Below are 17,661 nucleotides of genomic sequence, written 5' to 3'. Positions count from 1 at the left end.
ATGTCCTCTTGAACTGTGGGTCTGGACAATAACATGCAAATTCCATCCTACCGGTGCCCCAGAGTCACTCCTTCTCTTCAAACCCATATTCCGCATTTCAGGAGCCGTGCTCAAAACCCACAGGCTCCTGGCCGGTGCGTGAGGCTCGCGCCAACCGCTGGACGCACTAGCCCTGGCTGGACCCGTTCCCAGCGGACCCTAGCGTTGCAAAGGCAACTGGGGGGAGGGGGGGAGAGGCAAACCAGCAGTGACACCCCAGCCCCCCACCCCACCCAGCGACATCAGGAGTCTCCGGAGCCGAGCCACCGCCCCCACCCCGCCCCCTGCGCGAGGCTCCTTTAAGAAAGCCTGCTGCTGAACGCGTCTCTGGGGCGGGAGGCAGAGGGCGCCAAGAATGCCGGACTCCGACGCGAGCGCGAAGGCTGAAGCTTCGCCGGTGGCCTCCCCCGCCGCGTCCCCCCAGCCCTCCACCCGGGGTCGTCCTGCTCCCTACCCCCAGATCCCCGCCCCCAACTTCGAAGGTCCCTCCCCCGCCGCCAGACTCCCCGCACCGCGGGGCTCGCACCTGGATGCTCCGCCCGCAGCCCAGCGCCGGACCCCAGCCCCCGCCCCACCCCGGGGCTGCCCGGAGGCCGTCGGAGCCCGGCGGGGGCGGGGGGGAGGACGGGGCGCCCGGCGCGGCCTCATCCACATGCAGGGGACGGCGCGGCGCGGCGGCCGCCAGGAAAGGACAAAGGCTGTTCCGCCGCCGGCCGCACCGTGCCAGGCTCGCCCCGCCTGCCGCCCCGGTGGCCCCCGACGCCGCCCCCCTTGTGTCTGCTCCGCGGCCCGGGACTGCACGGTCCGGACGGCTTCCGGGAGGAGGCGGCTTCCTTGGGACCCTGCACGCCCGACATCCTCCGCGACCTCAGGAGCCGCAGCCCCCTTCTCCGTGTCTCCTGGCCTGTTGAGGTGGCCCGTCTCCTTGAGCCGGGATGGACTGCGCGGGGCCTTCGCCAAAGACCCGAGTTCTAGTCCGCCGAGCCCCCACTCTCACCTGTGACCCGGCATCTGCAGATGGAACCTGCCAGACGCAGCCCAGAGCGCAGCCCGGCGGGGCGGGGGTGGGGTGGGGGGAGGGTTGGGCAGAACTTCTTCCAGGACTCCCTTAACGGCTCTGGATGAGGGGTTAGCGGCCAGACTTTTGATGGTGGGTGCTTAGGGCCTCCTGACCCCCTCCGAGGGCTTCCTGGACGCACCCCTCCTAGAGCGATATCTCACACCCCGCCATCACCGTCTGGAAACCAAGGAGGCTTCAGAAATGGTTTGCGTCTGGGCCCTGCCACTAGCTCTGTGATCCTCCTTACGGATCTCTGGGGTTCAACTTCCACCTGTAGAACGGAGCCAACCTCCGCCCTTCTGTCCGCAGGCCACACTCGGGGTCCGTGCCAGGATTTAAGGAGTATGGAAGCGCTAGCGCGCAGAGGGTCCCAGTACACAGACAGCTATTATTCTTGCCGGCTTCCTCAGTCTCCTTGCGGGCAGGGACAGTCTTGCCTTTGAGCTCTGCTCCCCCACCCCCACCCCGCGACTAGATGTAACTCAGGCAGTGGGAGGGCCTCTTCCTTCGTTCAACTAGAAAGTTCTTCCTAGGTCTGCCCCAAGTCCTCTCCTTCCTTCCCAGGCAGCGGGGGTGGGGGCAGTTCCCTTTAAGGAAGGTGGGGGAGGGGGTCTGCCAGCCGGTCCTCCTTCCGCCCCTCCCTGGCCCCCGCAGCCCGGGGGCCCAGCGCCCGGGCCCCGCGCCAGCGCATGCGCCCGCCTGTGGGCGCTGTCCGGGCTGCGAAGGCGTGCGAGCGCACCGACAGACGGACGGACCGACGGACCGGCGGCCGGTCGGACAGACTGGGCAGCGCAGGGAGCGGGGACGCGACGGGACAGCGACATGGCCGGCCACACGCAGCAGCCGAGCGGGCGCGGGAACCCCGGCCCTGCACCCTCGCCCTCCCCCGGCCCGGGCCCCGGCCCCGGCGCCTCGGAGCGGGTGGCGCTCAAGAAGGAGATCGGGCTGGTGAGCGCCTGCACCATCATCATCGGTGAGAGGGGCCGCGGCGGGCGGGTGCCTGGGGTGGCAGGGCCAAAGGCTTGGGGTGCACTGCTGCCCGAAACAAGGGGCACCCGCTGCGGGCGCTCCTACCATCTGCGACTGTGGGACACGTGAGGGGATGCCCAGAGCACCTGCGGGTGTCTCCCCTCACACAGGGGCAGTAGGGCTTCTTGTTCCCACCTCCCCAGGCGCCCCGAAGTTCTGCACCTGAGGGAGGTGCCCGTCCCATCCACCGCTGGAATCCCCCTGGCTGCCTTTACTTTGCTGCCGGTTTCAGCAAGGCAAATTGCGCTCAGTTTTCTCATCTGTGAAAGGGAGGTCCCTATCATCCTGCCTGGAGTGCAGGAGCCCTGTAAGTATGGGGACTGGATAGGCTGGCCCAGGTTAAGGCTCCAAGTTCTGGGCTGTGGCTCCAGTCTCTACTATGTGTATAGGATCCAGGAGCCATGCAGTGTGGGTGATTTATTCTTCCAAAGCAGGAGATCCTGTGGGGACACTGGACAGGTAGAGCCAGCCCAGAGGGGGAACTAGGTTCAGAGTATATAATTATTGCAGAGTTTGGTGGCAGGACCCTGGGGAGAGGGTGGACCAGTCAGTGACTGGGGAAGCCGGCCATGGGGTGGGCATGCCAAGCCTGCAGAAAAGCCACCTGCTTCCTGGGCTGGGATCCCAACAGGCATTCACATCCTCTGGCGCCATCTTCCCCACCTGAGAATGGGTCCATGTATCTTGCCCCCGTATAGGGACTTCTGGGTCAGCAGAGGGCTCAGGGGACAAGGCCCAAGTCATGAATGCTGACTCCTCAGGAACTAGGTCATCTGTGGACCTGTGTCCATACCAAGTGCTCAGAGACCCTCCTGGGAGTGGTCTGTTCCATCCCCTGTGTCCCAGGAGACACAGACTGGGCAGATGAATGCCAGAGGTCTGGACTGCTTTATTCTATTGCTTGCCAGGTCTTCCCCTCCCCAGCCAGTAGGATCTCCTTGTGCACCCACTGCCCACCCATTCTCCGACCCCCGGTGATGGAGAAAGTTGGAGGCTCAGGAGGGCAGATTGGAGTCTTCACCTCCTCCTCTGCCCCCACACTGGGAGCTCCTGAACTGAGGCTGGGATCTGGCTCTTGGCCATCCCCACCCTCACACTGAAAGTTGCCCCAGAACACAAACCCTGTGCAGGTAGCTCCCCCGTCTCACCCACTTGCCCCTGGAATGGAGTCTTCCAGGAGCGGCTCCTGCGACCTTCTTGGCCTAGGACATCCCTGCTCCACTATCTGCTGGGAGGAAGGGCTGGGTCCAGGGATTTGGCCGGGATACCGGTTAGAGTCTTGCCCTGGCCCACACCCTCTCCAGGATCTGTGCCCCGAGGAAGGAGAAGCCCACACATGATGGATGGACCATGAAGTCAAGAGGCTGGCCATGTCTGGAGCCAGCTACGGAGACTGCTAGGTGCAGGGAGAGACACAGTTCTTCCTGGGCTGCCTTGGCTAAGCAGCCATCATTGAGCTGTATTCCTACTTTGCCTCCTCCCATATCCCATCTTCTTCAGGTCAGGTGGAGGCTGCTGGCTCCTCTCTCCTTGGAAAGAGAGCCCCGGTGGTGGCGGTGGGCGTGGAGGAGGCTAGCTCCACCATCACGTGCGGTCTGCAGGACAGACTCTGTAAGAATAGTCCCATGCATCCCAGCTCGGTCCTTGCTGCACCCCAACTCTTCAGCCCTTTCCTGTTCTTCCAGGTCCACCGCACACTTGGCCTCCAGACCTTGAAGGCTGAGCAGGGATAAGAGGTGGCTTGGCCGAGGGTGGCAGACTCAGGAAGGGAACCCAGAAGACCTGACCCCAGCACGGGACCCTCAGTGGTGGTCTAACGACCCTGCTTAGGGAGTTTTGAAGGATTCCAGCAGGCAGGAGACAGACAAGGGGAGAATAGATGTGGCCCAGAGGGGACAGGAGATTCGGGAGGAAGCCTCTGTGGGTTGAGTCAGGGTCTGCACTGTCCTTCCCACCTGATGCCCTGGAGGCCCCGCCCCCTCCCGAAGCGCTGTTCTGCAGAGGCCAGCTCCCATATCTTACCCCAACTTCCTGCCCCGGGGAAACCAAAGTAAAAAAATGTCTCCAAAGTGTCATGCTTTAACTCTAAAAGCCTTGAGGACTTTATATTTGACTCCACCATCTTTCTTGTTTCTTACGAGCTCCTGCGCTTGCTATCTCCAAAACTTCAAATAGCCCCTCCCAGAAGATCCTATAATTCTCTTTCCTTGTACCCTCTGCCTCGTCCCAGGCCGAGGCGTGGGGCTCTCCAGAATGGAACAATATGGAAGGGCTTTGGGCTGGAGGAAGACTCCACCGGAAGTGTGTTTAGGATAGCACCTGCTGGCCCCAGCCGGCACACCTGGAGCAGAACAGCCCGGCCTGGGGGGGAAGGAGCCAGCTGGGCAGGAGTTCTGTAAGACACCACTGCATCTAATGCCTCTTCTGAAAAACACCTCTTATTACATTATGAAATCATGTTCTCCCTTTATCTCATTTGATTCTCCTGCCCATCTGGCAAGATGAGAGTGTTTATACCCATTCTACAGACATAAAAAACCGAGGTTGGAAGTTAAATGACACTTCTGCAAGCAGTAGACTTGGGATGTGGAACTAGATTTGGACCCAATCTTGCAATTCAGTGCCCTTCCTCATACTGTTCTGGTGCTGGGCAAACTTGGGGCCAGATTCAGAGCCCTCAATGTGGGAAGGTTGGGATTGACCAAGCTCCCCACTTGACCATGGATGAATGAACAAACAAAGGGACAAAGGAATCTCCCCTGACTCCCCACCCCCACCCAGGGCTGTATGTACAGAAACTCTCGTCCTGACTCAGGGCCCCCCTCTAGCTCCCTCTCCCAATCCACACCCAAGGAATGGGTGTGCCCAGGTCCAGCAGAGTGGGAATCACCCTGGATCTGCTGACCAGGCTGTCCTGTCCTCCACTCTCTCCCCTCGACTCGGGTACCCCACCTATGCTGGTGTTCGTGTGTCAGGCTCAAGTATGTTCAGGGACTCAGAGGTCTGCTTCATGAACCCCATCTCCTTAGGAGCCAATCCCTGCTCATCCAAGGATGGGCAGGCCCCTCTCTGTTGTCTCCAGAGCCAGAGGTAGCTGGGCTGCTCAGAGAATGGCTCTGCCCACAAGCTCAGCCACTCCTCATAGGGACCCTGGGGAGACATAAAACCAGAAACACCTTGTCTGTGTCTCACAGCCCTGATCTACAGACGGGGAAACAGACTGAGGCTGCAGCCAGCCCAGAGGCAGGTGTCCTCGGTGATGGGGGCCGAGGCCGCTCTGGCTACAGGGGTGGGGGCCCGCCAGCACTGGACACACTCATTCATCGATTCAACAGTTAGGTGCGGAACCGTGCCAGGCACTGTTCTGGGTGCTTGAGACACAACAGGGAAGAGGACAGACAAAAGCCCTGTCCTCTTGGACCTGATGTCCCAGCATGGGAGTCAAAGAGCAAATGATAAATAGCTAAATGTTTAGCCAATGGATAATGACAAGTGCTAAGGTGAAACAATTAAGATGGGGGTGGGGAGGATGGTAGGTAGGAGATGAGTCAGGAGTGGGATGGGGCCCAATTTGTGTGGGCCTTGCCGACTGCAGTGAGAAATTTGTCTTTTTCTCTTTGCAAGATGGGAGAGGGCTTTGAGCAAAAAAGGGTTGGGATAGGACAGGAACAGACAGGATGGCATGAGGCAAGATGAGATGGACGCGATGAGGGACAGGATAGATGGTATGGGATAGGATATGGGATGGCATGGGATGGGGCTCACTATGGAGAAGAAGCTGTGGGCAGCAAGGGTAGAGGCAGGAAGCCTGGTCAAGAGGGTACTTGAGTCACTTGCATTAAGAGACAATGATGGCTCAGAGCAGGGTGGTGGCGGTGAGGTGCTGAGGGGAGGTTCAGTTCTGGATGTGTTTGGAAGGTGGAGCCAAAGGATTTGTGATGAACTGGGTGTGAGGTGTGGGAGAAAGAGAAGAGTCAGGGGTGACCCCAGGTTTGGGCCTGAGCCTCTGGGAGCCCGGTTTGCTGTTTATTGATCCAGAAAGACTGAGAGGAGTAAGTCTGGGGGGCAAGGGGATGAAAGTCAGGGATCTCATTTTGAACATGTGAAATTTGAGATGCGTATTTGTTGAGTAATTAGTTGGATATCCAGGTTTAGCTTAGGGAAAAGTCCATGCTAGGCATATAAATTTGGGGGTTGCCAACAGAAGCTGGAGGACTGGATGAGGTCTCCAAGGGAGGAAGTGTAGAAGGAAAGGGGCAGAGGCCCCAGGACTGCACCATGGGCACTCAACATCTGGAAGTCAGGAAAGAGAAAGACCAGCAGAGGCGTCCAGAAGGAGAAGCCAGCAAGGTGGGAGGAGGGCCAGGAGGCTGAGTGTGGAGGAAGGGCTTAACCTGTCAAATGCCATTGATGAGGCAGGCAAGATGCAGTCTAGGGGTGGATGGTTAGATCCAGCGGAGTGGAGCTCATCGATGACCTTGACTCAGCCCGGAGGCTGGGCACAGGCGAAGTTTACTAGGCGGGCCGGGCTGGGCTGAGCCAGGCAGAGAGAGCTCCACACTTGTGCTCATCCCTCTCTTGAAGGGAAGGTAGGTTAGGCCGGAGGTGCCCGCGGGCCAATGGGCAATTTTAGACATGTCCCGGAGGCATCCCCACTCACCTCCCTGGAGTTCTGCCAACAACCTCAAAGGGCACTTCTGTCTCCTCGGAGGGGTGCCCGACACATGCTCATTAAGGACACTCGTGTGTTTGGAGGCATGGGCTTCACCCGGGGGACAGCAGGGCCCCCAAAGCAGAGCTCTGGCCACTGACCCCAGCATATTGAGGTCCCTTGGGGGTCAGGTCTCCCAAAGCCACATTGGGTGGCCTGGGGTATCTCCAAGGTAGATGACAATAGTGAGATTCGTAAGCACTTCCTGGGGCCTCTGATGTACCAGGCAGGGTGGGAGCACACCTGCGTCACTGCCTCATCTCCCCACTTCACAGAGAGGCAAAGTATGTGGTCCACAGCACCCCGCCCCCGCCCCCACCATGAGGCATCTGGGATTCGAACCCAGATCTAGGGATTCTCAACTAGCACCGCTGTCTGTGGCCTCAGGGACCGACTGATGGGAATTTGGAGCTCTTTCCCAGAGGCCTCATGGGTCATATCCTAATGGGGAGGTGCTGGGACTCGTTGCCCAGAGCAGAGGAAGGAGGCCTGGCCGATGGCCAGCCCCTGATCAGACCCGGGAGCCCCAGAGCTGTTCTCTCTCAGGCCAGCAGGCCAGTGTGACAGGAAGAATCCCCATTGTGGGCCTGCTAGCTAAAAGAGGCACAGATAGGCAAGACGTATGTAGATGACTTTGGCCCTGTGGGTTCTCTGTCCTTTGGGGCCCTCAGGTTCCTCATCACAGCAGGCCAGGGCCCAGACCCGGCCCTCTGAATGCAGGACCCATGCAGGGTGGCAAATAAAGAATCCCTTCCTCGCCAGCCTCTAGGTACCATGGGAGTGGGCCAAGGTGGGAGGTCAGGGAGGGCTTCCTGGAGGCGATGCAGCTTCTGGGAATCTGGTGAGCTGAGGAGAGACCTGCCACCGTGGGGGCCAGGGGCCCATGAGCAGACTGTGTTTCCTTAGGCCCTGTGCAGAGGCGCAGAATGTGTCCGCCCTGCCCAGCAGGGCCTCTGCCGAAGTCAGGGTTGAACCAGCCCTCTGCTGCCCCCTAGTTCAGTGGCCCTACCTAGCAAAAGGGGAAACTGAGGCCCAGAAGGGCAGCGCTGGCCTGAGGTCACACAGCTGACTCCCCAAAGTGTTTCTAGCGATGACGGGTGGTGCCGGCAGCCTGGCCTGACAGGACCTCCCTGCCCACCACCCCCCAAAATCAGACTGCACTTTCCCCCCGCACACACCAAGGGCAGCTGGTTCCTTCCACTGACATGACCTCCACCGTCCACCCTTGGGACCTCTCTGGTCAGCCACTGCCTCCCAGAAATAGGTCAGCACACACCGCAACAACCAGGAGAACAATGGCCCTTTCTTTGTCCCTCTGCGGAGCCGAGTAAGCCCCATCAGCCCAAACATCTTAATGTGATAAAGAACCACCCAGAGTGCGCGGAGGGCAGAGGGGCGGGAGGAGACCGAAAGGGGGCCTCCCGGTGGGGGGGCTCACCTCCTCACCCACCTGTGCGGTAGCTCTGGCCCTGCCGCCAAGGACCCGCAAGGACCACAGAGCCTCCCGGCCATGGGGCGAATGGGACTGCGGAGGCCTTGGAACCTGCATTTCCCCAGCCCACTGTCGTCAGACACCTGACCGGGCACTCAGTAGTATCTCCTAGCCCATCCCTGTTCCCTAGTTCCTGCCCCTCCCCCTCTTTCTCCAGAGCAGGTCCCCCCAGGGGCTGGGCTTGTCCACTGCTGTGTCCTGAATCCAGCAGGGCTGATTCTGCTGGACCTGAACACGAGGGCTGAGAAGGGGGGCCTGAGCCCACCACTACCAGGAGGGCTGGGCAGGCACCCCCCACCGCCGTACCCATTACAGCTCCGTGGTCCCTTCTCCAGACCTCCTGTAATCATTCAGACGCCGGAGGCCCCCACCCCCGTCCCCAGCGTCCCCCCCTCCCCGTCCTCTGCCACTCACCCTAGCCCCTGGCCCCTTTGGCTCCTTGCAGAGCCCCACCCAGCCCACATGGTCCCCAGAGCAGCCAGTGGACCTCAGTGGGGTTTTCTGCCACCTTCCGGCACAAACCTGGGACAGATGCTAGACGTCGTCCAGGTCCAGAAGGAGAGGCCCTTTTAGCCGCGTGGGGAGAAAGAAGCCCTGCGCTGTAGGCTGAGGCCATGTGTCCACACAATCATGATCCCCTGGCCCATCCCCCAGTGCCAGCATCGGAGTCTCCAGCCTCTGGGCACAGGCTAGTGACACGTCCCTTTCAGACCCCAACCTGGGAGGACAAGAGGCTAGGTGGCTTCCCCGAGGGCTATGCCCACGAGGCCCCGCCAGGCTGAACCGCATAGAGTGCTGGGGTCCCATGGGCTGGGTTGCTCAGGTCCCTGGATGCCCCCAGCCTGAATGCACCCAGCTCCTTCCAAGGCCACCCAGCCCCCGCTGGCTTCCAACCTCACTGGCTTTTGGCAAATCCCACTCCACCAAGCCCTGAGAACAGAGGCTACGCTGCAGGATAGAGCGAACTCAAAGACCCTTTAGAAAGCTGAGCCAGGCCCCAGGCCCCCAGGGTAGATAAGGGAGGTGGCCCCTCTCCCCACTGGAAGCAGGCTGAGGGCTCAGCTTACCTCTGGGGGCTGGGGGACAGGAATTCTTTCGTCCTTATCTGGATGTATTTAGGGCTCCTGGGATGTGACTGGAAAACCAAGTGGGGCACCGTGGCCGTCCAGACTGGAAATCTGTGTCGGCCGGGGGTGGGGTGGGGGGTAGCACCGTGGACAAGGAATGCATGCAGATTGGCAGCCACAGCTGTGTCCTTGGCCAGACTCGCCTGTGGGCCTGGCAGGTGGAGCAGGCAGGCTCTGCCTCGATGGGTGTGCGCTCTCCCGCAGGACCTGGCAGGTAGGGTCATCCTGTAGAGGGACTGAGCGCCAGCTCCTAGTGGTGTTGCTTTTTTATTCATGGGGGCCTTGTGCATTCTGGGATTTTTCCTCGTGGGCAGGTCCTCGTGCAAACCACCAATGATGCGACCTAATTTGTGTGCTCAGATGGTGAGGCCCAAGTCACCCAGAACATTGCCCTTTTTGCCCTAACTGCCAGGGAGCTCACAGTTCAGTGAGCACTCAGAGTCTTGCTCACCCTGAGAACCTACTCTGCAGACCACAGCTTGGCCCTCTGAGCATTCGGACTGAGCACCCCCAGACACTGTGAGTCAACAGAGCACCCCCCTAACACACGCCACGCTCCGCAAGTCTCCAAGTCAGCCCAAGGACAGGGCAGGTCTTCGGTGACCATGGCAGACTCCCTTCACGTCTGAGCCTCAGAGGCCGACCACCCTCCTCCTCCTCCTTGCACTGCCTTTCCAGGAGAGTAGACTAGAGATGGCTGCCGCCACTTCACAGATGAGGAAATCAGTCTTTCATGTCAGGACATCGGTGCCGCTTTGGACATCAGGCCATTCATGCACCCATTTAGTTTACTAGACAGATGTGTATTAAACACCTACTATGTGCTGGGGGATGGAGGTGAGGGAGAGCAGGTGCGGCTGCAGACGTATGCAGAATCACGCAAAGATGCCAAGTACATCTGGATACAGCTGTGAATGAGCGGAGGGCTTCCTATATGGTATCTTGCTGAAGCCTCACAAAAACCTCTTGTACAGGCAGAACTTGAGAGGTGACCTGAGCCCCAGCTGGGGTTTCCCACTGTGCTCCTGGGATCCACCGGGCTGTCTCAAGGAGAGAGGCAGTCTTCTCCAGACCCGGGGCTGGCCAAGTCTCTGCCAGCCTGCCATTGCCCACCCCATTCCTTCCGTGATGCCTGCTGACCTATCCCCAGCCCTGAAAATGCACCGGTTCCTCTCCCTCACCCCACCGGCCCTTGCCCAGGACCTGAAATAGTTCAACGGTGCCAGGAAACAAGGTGCCTTCAGAGTCTGTGTCTGCAGTCTGGGTTCTAGGTCAGGGACGAGCCCAGGAAGCAGGTTCCTGAGCAGCTGAGCCCCCTCCCGCCCGGTGGGAGCAAGCAGGGGACAGAAGAACTCAGAACAGGACTCCTCTCCTGAATTGGGTGGACAAGGTGTCACTTCCCATGCCAAGGGAATGGGGAGATAATGAGCCCAGAGTGGGATTTGCAGGGTCTGAGGCCCCTAGTGGCATCCACCTGCCTGCAGGCCCATCTCCCCTCGCCGCCTCCTCCAGGGAACAGCCTGGGTTCTCTTCCTCGCTGTAGCATCTGGGAGCCTGAGGAGAAGGCTGGGCTGCCTAAGGGGGCCCAAGACCTGATGCCTCCCCATCTCCCGCCCCGCCCCGCCCCAGGAAACATCATCGGCTCGGGCATCTTCATCTCCCCCAAGGGGGTCCTGGAGCACTCTGGCTCTGTGGGTCTGGCCCTCTTCGTCTGGGTCCTGGGTGGAGGTGTCACTGTCCTGGGCTCCCTCTGCTACGCGGAGCTGGGAGTTGCCATCCCCAAGTCTGGCGGGGACTACGCCTACGTCACTGAGATCTTCGGGGGCCTGGCTGGGTGAGTGTGGGGCACCAGCGGGGTCGGTAGGGGAGGGGACGACAATCTGGAATGGAGGGTCACTTGGGTCCTGGACTTCGATTCCTTCTTTTTCTCACATCTCAGGGAGGTCATGGGGTGGATGGAGGAAAGAGGGTGGAGGTGTTGGGTAGCCTTTCAAGGCCAGGGTGGGCAGGACACTCCGGCTGGCCCCTTGACCTCTCTGTGCTTCCTTCTAAATGTTTCTTTAAGACTACTCCCCACCTGGGTGATGCTCACAACAAGGCGAGGGCAGCCTTGATTAGTAACCCCACATGTGTGTGTGGGGGGAGGTGCATAAAATTCCTGCCAGTGCCCTGCAAGAGTGCCCCTTTACATAGCCCCCTGGCATGCCTTTATTCACCAATAAACATTACCTGAGCACCTACCGTGTGTTGAGGACCAGGGATAAAAAGATCCATCTCTGTCCTCAAATTGTCCACAGTGCAGAAGGGAGAGAGCCCCTCTGCACTTAACAAAGACCTAGAGGATCCTTGCTTTGAGGGTGTGCGTGAGAGACAATGGCCCAGCGGCCAAGAGAATGGGGTGCCACCACCTAGGGAAGGCTTCCAGGAAAAACCACGTTTGCACCAAGGCTTGCAGGGCAAGCCCGAGCTATCTGGTGTGGTCAGAGGCAGGTCACATCCATGGTAGGTGCCAGGGTTTGGAGGTGCTGGGGCTGCCTGGGGGCACAATGGGGGACCAGAGCTATTGCAATTATCCAGTTGAGCCATGCCGAGGGCCTGAATAAAGGTATAGGAAGATCCCAGAATCATCCAGAGGACATGGTATCCAGGGGAGATGAGGTGACAGCCGCTTTCCCATTGGATAGACTCCACGGATGGCAGTTTCAGGGAGGGTTTTGGGGTAGGGTTGCCATGCTGGTGGGGTCTGTGGCATATCTGGGGAGATGGTCTAGTCCGGTCTGGGTGGGAGGGTGTCTGGAGCTCAGAGGAAAAGTCTAGGCCAAAGTATACAAAATTTGGTTCTGAGGGATGTGGTGCAGGGTCTTTAACAGGGTAGCGGTGGATGCGACCCTGCAGGTGTGTCCATGGATGCTCTGCTCTGGGGAGAGCGTCCTCAAAGGGGACTGGGACCTGAGAGAGCAGAAAAATCGTGCTGTATGGTTAAGAGAATACTCGAGAAGGAAGTGAGAGGGAGGGGAGGGCCCAAGGCCTGACCCCAGGCATGCCTAACTTCTAGGGTTGGCAGAAGGGAGCAAGGGTTAGGCCTCGGAATAAAGGAGAGGACCAAGAGGAATCTACCAAGCATGGTAGTCCAGAGGTCATTGGTGTCCCTGGATGCAGCTGTCCCCACCCTCAAAGTCTAGGAGCTCCCCGGGTGCAGGGAGAACCCTTGGGAAGAGGTTGGGCCTCACAACCTTGAGCAGAGCCCCTCCTCCCATGGGGGCACACTGCAGTGGCAATATTCAGGCAGACGGGACATAAATCGCTCCCTAACCCCGGCCAGGGCTCCTCGCATGCAAGGTCCTGTCCCTCAGGGGTCACAGCTCAGCGCCAGCTCCCTGCAGCCATGCTCTGCTGAGAACTCCAGCTGGAGCCATAACCGAAGGTCCCGGGACAGCCTGCCCCAGCTCAGGAAACAGCCTGTGGCCAGAGGTAGACGGCCGTTAGAAAGGTGGTTGGTTCCCCAGTCCTTCTCGACACCTGCCCAAGGGCAGCCTGGGGCTGCTTAACCGTGCAGAATGCCGTCTCTGTTGCAAAAGTCCGTTATTAGAGCAGAGACCCCAACAGCCCCGGCCCTGCCTTCTGGCGCATCGGCAGGGTGCGGGATGCCCCCCTGTGCCAGTCGGGCCCTCCCTCATTCCAGCTTCCTGCTTCTCTGGAGTGCGGTCCTCATCATGTACCCAACCAGCCTGGCTGTCATCTCCATGACCTTCTCGAACTACGTGCTGCAGCCCGTGTTCCCCAACTGCATCCCCCCAGCCGCCGCCTCCCGCGCACTCTCCATGGCCTGCCTGAGTGAGTGCCCACCCTGGGCCCGCACCCAGCTCACTGCCCCCCGGGTGGGAGGACTGTGTGTGTCGGGGGGGGGTTCCCCTCCAGCTGCCGGCCCCCTGGGAGCTCAGCCTCAGGGGGTGGGCTGCTTGAGCTCCGGCTGCTGGGGGGGATGCCACCCTCCTGCAGCCTGGGCCGGACTTGGCTGTGGCCCACCTGGCCTCTCTCCTTTCCTCCCCAGTGCTCCTGACGTGGGTGAACAGTTCCAGTGTGCGCTGGGCCACGCGCATCCAGGACGTCTTCACCGGCGGGAAGCTGCTGGCCCTGTCCCTCATCATTGGCATGGGCTTCGTCCAGATCTTCCAAGGTAGGGCCAGGGTGGGGCCATGCACAGGGCTTCAGTGACAACTTTGACCCTTGACCTCTGGACCCCCAGGACACTTCGAGGAGCTGAGGCCCAGCAATGCCTTTGACTTCTGGATGACACCCTCCGTGGGTCACCTGGCCCTGGCCTTTCTCCAGGGCTCCTTTGCCTTCAGCGGCTGGAACTTCCTCAACTATGTCACTGAGGAGCTGGTCGACCCCCGAAAGTGAGTGGGATGCCCGGCCAGGCCCTGGGAAGGGAAGGGGTGCAGCGGTGGGAGAGGCAGCCTCCCTGCACAGACCCCCTGCGTTCTGGGGTTCAGCCCGGTCATCCGCCTGATGGCACTGCTGCTGGGACGCCTGTACCCCAACCTGGCCCGGCACTGCGTGGCTGTGGGCGGGTCGTGGCCCCTCACTGGGCCTCAGAAACACTGAGCATCATTGTCCCCCTGTCAATGGATCCAGCTGTTTGCCTTTGGCCAAAATGGATACGTGTGCGCACAACGTGGTCCCTACGGATGAAGCCAATAGCTCCATCTGGAGCTCAGCCAGGGGTCCCAGCAGTGAACAGTTGGCAACTGGGGCTGGGGCTGATAGGGCGTCCACGGGCACCCCAGGTCAATGCATTGGGCCCCAGGGGCACTTCTCAAGGATTTTCGAGGATTTTCAAGGCTGAGTTTGGCTGTATGCACTTTTCTCTTTAGCGCCGACATTAGACCTGCTCCTCCGGGTTTGATGTAGCCCAGGGTGGGGCTGGGGGGCGGCAGGGGGACAGCAGTGCTGCCCCTTTCCCTGTCCCAAGGCCCCCAACGGACCCAGACCCGGGAGATAGAGACTCAGACTGCTCCCTTGCTGGGTCCCCTGGGCCCCGCCCCCAGCCCCCGGGGCTGATGCTGACACGCTCCACCGCCGCCCCCAGGAACCTACCTCGTGCCATTGTCATCTCCATCCCGCTGGTGACCTTTGTGTACACCTTCACCAACATCGCCTACTTCACTGCCATGTCCCCCCAGGAGCTGCTGGCCTCTAACGCGGTGGCCGTGGTGAGTGGGGTCCCACATGTGCCTGGCTCCTGCCCACCCCGCCCTGCCTCACGTGTCACCTCTCTTCTGTGCCCACTCAGACCTTCGGGGAGAAGCTGCTGGGCTACTTTTCTTGGGTCATGCCTGTCTCCGTGGCACTTTCCACTTTTGGAGGGATCAATGGCTACCTGTTCACCTCCTCCAGGTGACTGGATTGGGGAGGGGGTTGGTCAAGGTGAGGCAAGGCAGGTGTGTGTGATCAGTGCCAGGGGCCAGAGGAAGTCAAATCCTGCCCGGTGGGTCCCACCTGAAACTGGGACAATGAATTCCCCAGTAACAGGAGTCGGACCCCAACTCTGAGGTCCAGAAAGCAAAAGGGAGGCGGGGCGAGACAGGGAAGAACTGCGCCATGGGGCTGCCGGGGCCTGGAGCAGGGGTCAGAGATGACAGCTCAAGAGGGACATCAGGTCTGGAGCTGTGGTCCAGGATCTGGTCGGTAGGAGGCCTGCGGCCGGGCTCATGGCCCCCACCCATCTCTGTCCCAGACTGTGCTTCTCTGGGGCCCGAGAGGGGCACCTGCCCAGCCTGCTGGCCATGATCCATGTCAGACGCTGCACCCCGATCCCTGCCCTCCTTGTCTGTGTAAGTTGTGGGGCCAAGGCCGGCAGGGAGGGGAGCCGGGGCCACCCAGCAACGTGGGGAATGGTGGGGATTTGTCCTGGCCCTAGGGGGCAGCCCACAGAGGGAGCGGGGAGGGCCGGGGCTCATCGACCTCCTGGCCTGAGCTGGCAGGCCCAGGGCTGATGGAGGCAGGTGGGAGGCCACCCTCAGCCCAGTCCTCTCCCAGTGCGGGGCCACAGCGGTCATCATGCTTGTGGGAGACACATACACGCTCATCAACTACGTGTCCTTCATCAACTACCTCTGCTACGGTGTCACCATCCTGGGCTTGCTCGTGCTGCGCTGGAGGCGGCCGGCGCTCCACAGGCCCATCAAGGTGAGGCCTGGGAGTGGATGGGCTGGCCCACGCTATCGAGCCACCCCTTCGGTCATTTGGGCACCGGGGGCAGGTGATGACAGCGACCGGGATTCTGGTTTTGGCCACGTGCTGGGCCCGGCTCGGGGCTCTATGTGCACTGACGGATTCGGCCCTCACAACAGCCCCACGAGGTGTGAATACTCCCAGTTTACAAACAGGAAAGTGAGGCTCCGGTGCTTGCTCCTGGTCACACGGAATCCCAGGAGCGCGCACTAGGACACAAGAGCTTAACCCAAGCTAAATGCAAATATTCTGTGTGCATATAAATGCTGGAGCTGGAGAAGTGCTCAGTGCCTTAAAAAGTGAAACACAAAAAAAGAGAGAGAGAGGGACCTCCAACCAAATGCAAACATCCAGTGACACATCATTGCTGTGTGCAGCTCAGAGCCACTGAAACTTTTACAAATCCTCAACCCTTTGGCACACCGGCCATCCCCTGAGTTGGCTTCCAGCATGTTGGGCGGCTGCCAGAGCGGGGGCCCTCACGCCTCAGCTCCCAGGAGCGGGTGGGAAGCACCTCGGACCCCCCGGGGTGGGGGTGCCATTGGCACTCCCGCTGGCTCTCCCCCAGGTGAACCTCCTGGTCCCTGTGGCGTACTTGGTTTTCTGGGCATTCCTGCTGGTCTTCAGCTTCATCTCGGAGCCCATAGTGTGTGGGGTCGGCGTGATCATCATCCTCACAGGGGTGCCTGTTTTCTTCCTGGGGGTGTTCTGGAGAAGCCAACCAAAGTGTGTGCACGGACTCACAGGTGAGCCGGCAGCCTCCCCACGGTAGCAGGCCTGGGAACGCAACCCTCTTAGGGGCTCGGCCTGGAGCAGGGCCTCCCCACAGCAGCGGTGGCAACAGGGTCCGGCCGCCACCGGAAGTGTCCCCAGTAGGTGGCCCCAGTGTCCAGGATCCACCCGAAGGGAGCAGCTCCCTGAGGACCCCTGCCCCACAGGGTCAGACCCAGGGTCTATCTGTTTGTCTGTCTGTCCTCAGAGTCCATGACACGCTGGGGCCAGGAGCTGTGTTTCGTGGTCTACCCCCAGGGTGCCCCCGAGGAGGAGGACAATGGCCCCTGCCCGCTGCCTGCCACGGACAAGCCCTTGAAAACACAGTGAGATATTCGTGGAGCCTGAAGCAGCTGTTTCTGTTTACATGTTGTTTATTGAGGAGGTGTTTTTGCAAAATAAGTTTTGGGTTTTTTTTGTTTTGTTTTGTTTTGTCCTGGAGAAAAAAAGAGATCTGACTCTTGGAGGCCTCGGCCGAGGGAGGCCTGCAGGTGTGGGCTCCCCCTCAGCACTGCCCCACTGGCTTTTCCTGAAAAGGTCTATGAATAAAACAGGGCTGGTGGGTGGTGTGCTTGTCTCAGGTGAGTCCCTGGTGGGCATCACTCGGCGGGGCTCGCGTGGTGCTGGCTGCGGAAGGTGCCCCCGCAGGCTCTGGAGGAGGCCTTTGGCGTTTGGGGGCTCTGCCTCTTGAGCCGGGCGCTCCGTCTCTCCCTCGTGGGGTCCAGAGCCAGCCTTGCCCCAAAGGGACACTGGGATCGGGAGACACCTGCCCGGGACCCACAATGCCAGCCCAAGGCTCAGCCACCCAGGAGGGCCCAGGCATTTCTGCGGGAACTGCCTTTTTTTTTTCCCATAAATCTCCACGGAGTGAGTATCCGGACTTGGGAGCCCGTGGCCTCACCCTGGTTTACAGGGGGAAACTAAGAGCCTGAGACAGGATGGGACGGATTTGGCCACTGTCAGTTGGTGCTTGGCCACTGTCCCCCGAGAAAGCATCCAGCAGCATCTCCCGGGGGGCCTCAGGGCCTGCAAGAGACCTGTGCCCTCATTCCCAGCCCTGCCCTCATGCCCAGGAGATTAACCCCTCAGCCACAGGGCAAAGGGCAAAGGGAGCCTGCCTGGCCAGGCCCACGCTGACACCACAGGCATGAGGATGAGGGTAGAAGCCTCCTTGCCCCTCCTCTGGGCTGGGTGG

General features: G+C 60.4%; 1 protein-coding gene across 2 annotated transcripts; it reads left to right on the top strand.

Annotated features, from left to right (window-relative positions):
• Positions 1-1,791: 1,791 nt before the first annotated feature.
• On the top strand, positions 1,792-17,043 carry SLC7A10 (solute carrier family 7 member 10). 2 transcript variants are annotated; one of them, XM_036118410.2, is made up of 11 exons: positions 1,792-2,072; positions 11,088-11,292; positions 13,141-13,292; positions 13,510-13,635; positions 13,705-13,858; positions 14,551-14,674; positions 14,755-14,858; positions 15,199-15,295; positions 15,501-15,650; positions 16,264-16,441; positions 16,675-17,043. In XM_036118410.2, exons 1-11 carry the CDS (start codon positions 1,922-1,924, stop codon positions 16,794-16,796), a joined length of 1,563 nt encoding a protein of 520 aa, XP_035974303.1. In that variant the 5' UTR covers positions 1,792-1,921; the 3' UTR covers positions 16,797-17,043. The 2 variants fall into 2 exon arrangements, with proteins under 2 accessions (XP_035974303.1, XP_035974296.1); XM_036118403.2 differs by lacking the exon at positions 16,264-16,441 and having other exon boundaries at positions 1,810-2,072.
• The last annotated feature ends 618 nt before the right edge of the window (positions 17,044-17,661 follow it).

This window comes from Halichoerus grypus, chromosome 15, assembly GCF_964656455.1.
Source record: "Halichoerus grypus chromosome 15, mHalGry1.hap1.1, whole genome shotgun sequence".
Lineage (NCBI taxonomy): Eukaryota > Metazoa > Chordata > Mammalia > Carnivora > Phocidae > Halichoerus > Halichoerus grypus.
This window is presented reverse-complemented; position numbering and strand designations above follow the sequence as displayed.

What these genes read in the sequence shown, in the direction of transcription:
- SLC7A10 (XM_036118410.2), top strand. Translation starts at nt 1,922, where the DNA reads ATGGCCGGCCACACGCAGCAGCCGAGCGGGCGCGGGAACCCCGGCCCT. An exon ending in CGCCTGCACCATCATCATCG is followed by an intron (nt 2,073 to 11,087) that starts GTGAGAGGGGCC and finishes GCCCCGCCCCAG; the next exon opens with GAAACATCATCGGCTCGGGC. An exon ending in TCCCTGCCCTCCTTGTCTGT is followed by an intron (nt 15,296 to 15,500) that starts GTAAGTTGTGGG and finishes GTCCTCTCCCAG; the next exon opens with TGCGGGGCCACAGCGGTCAT.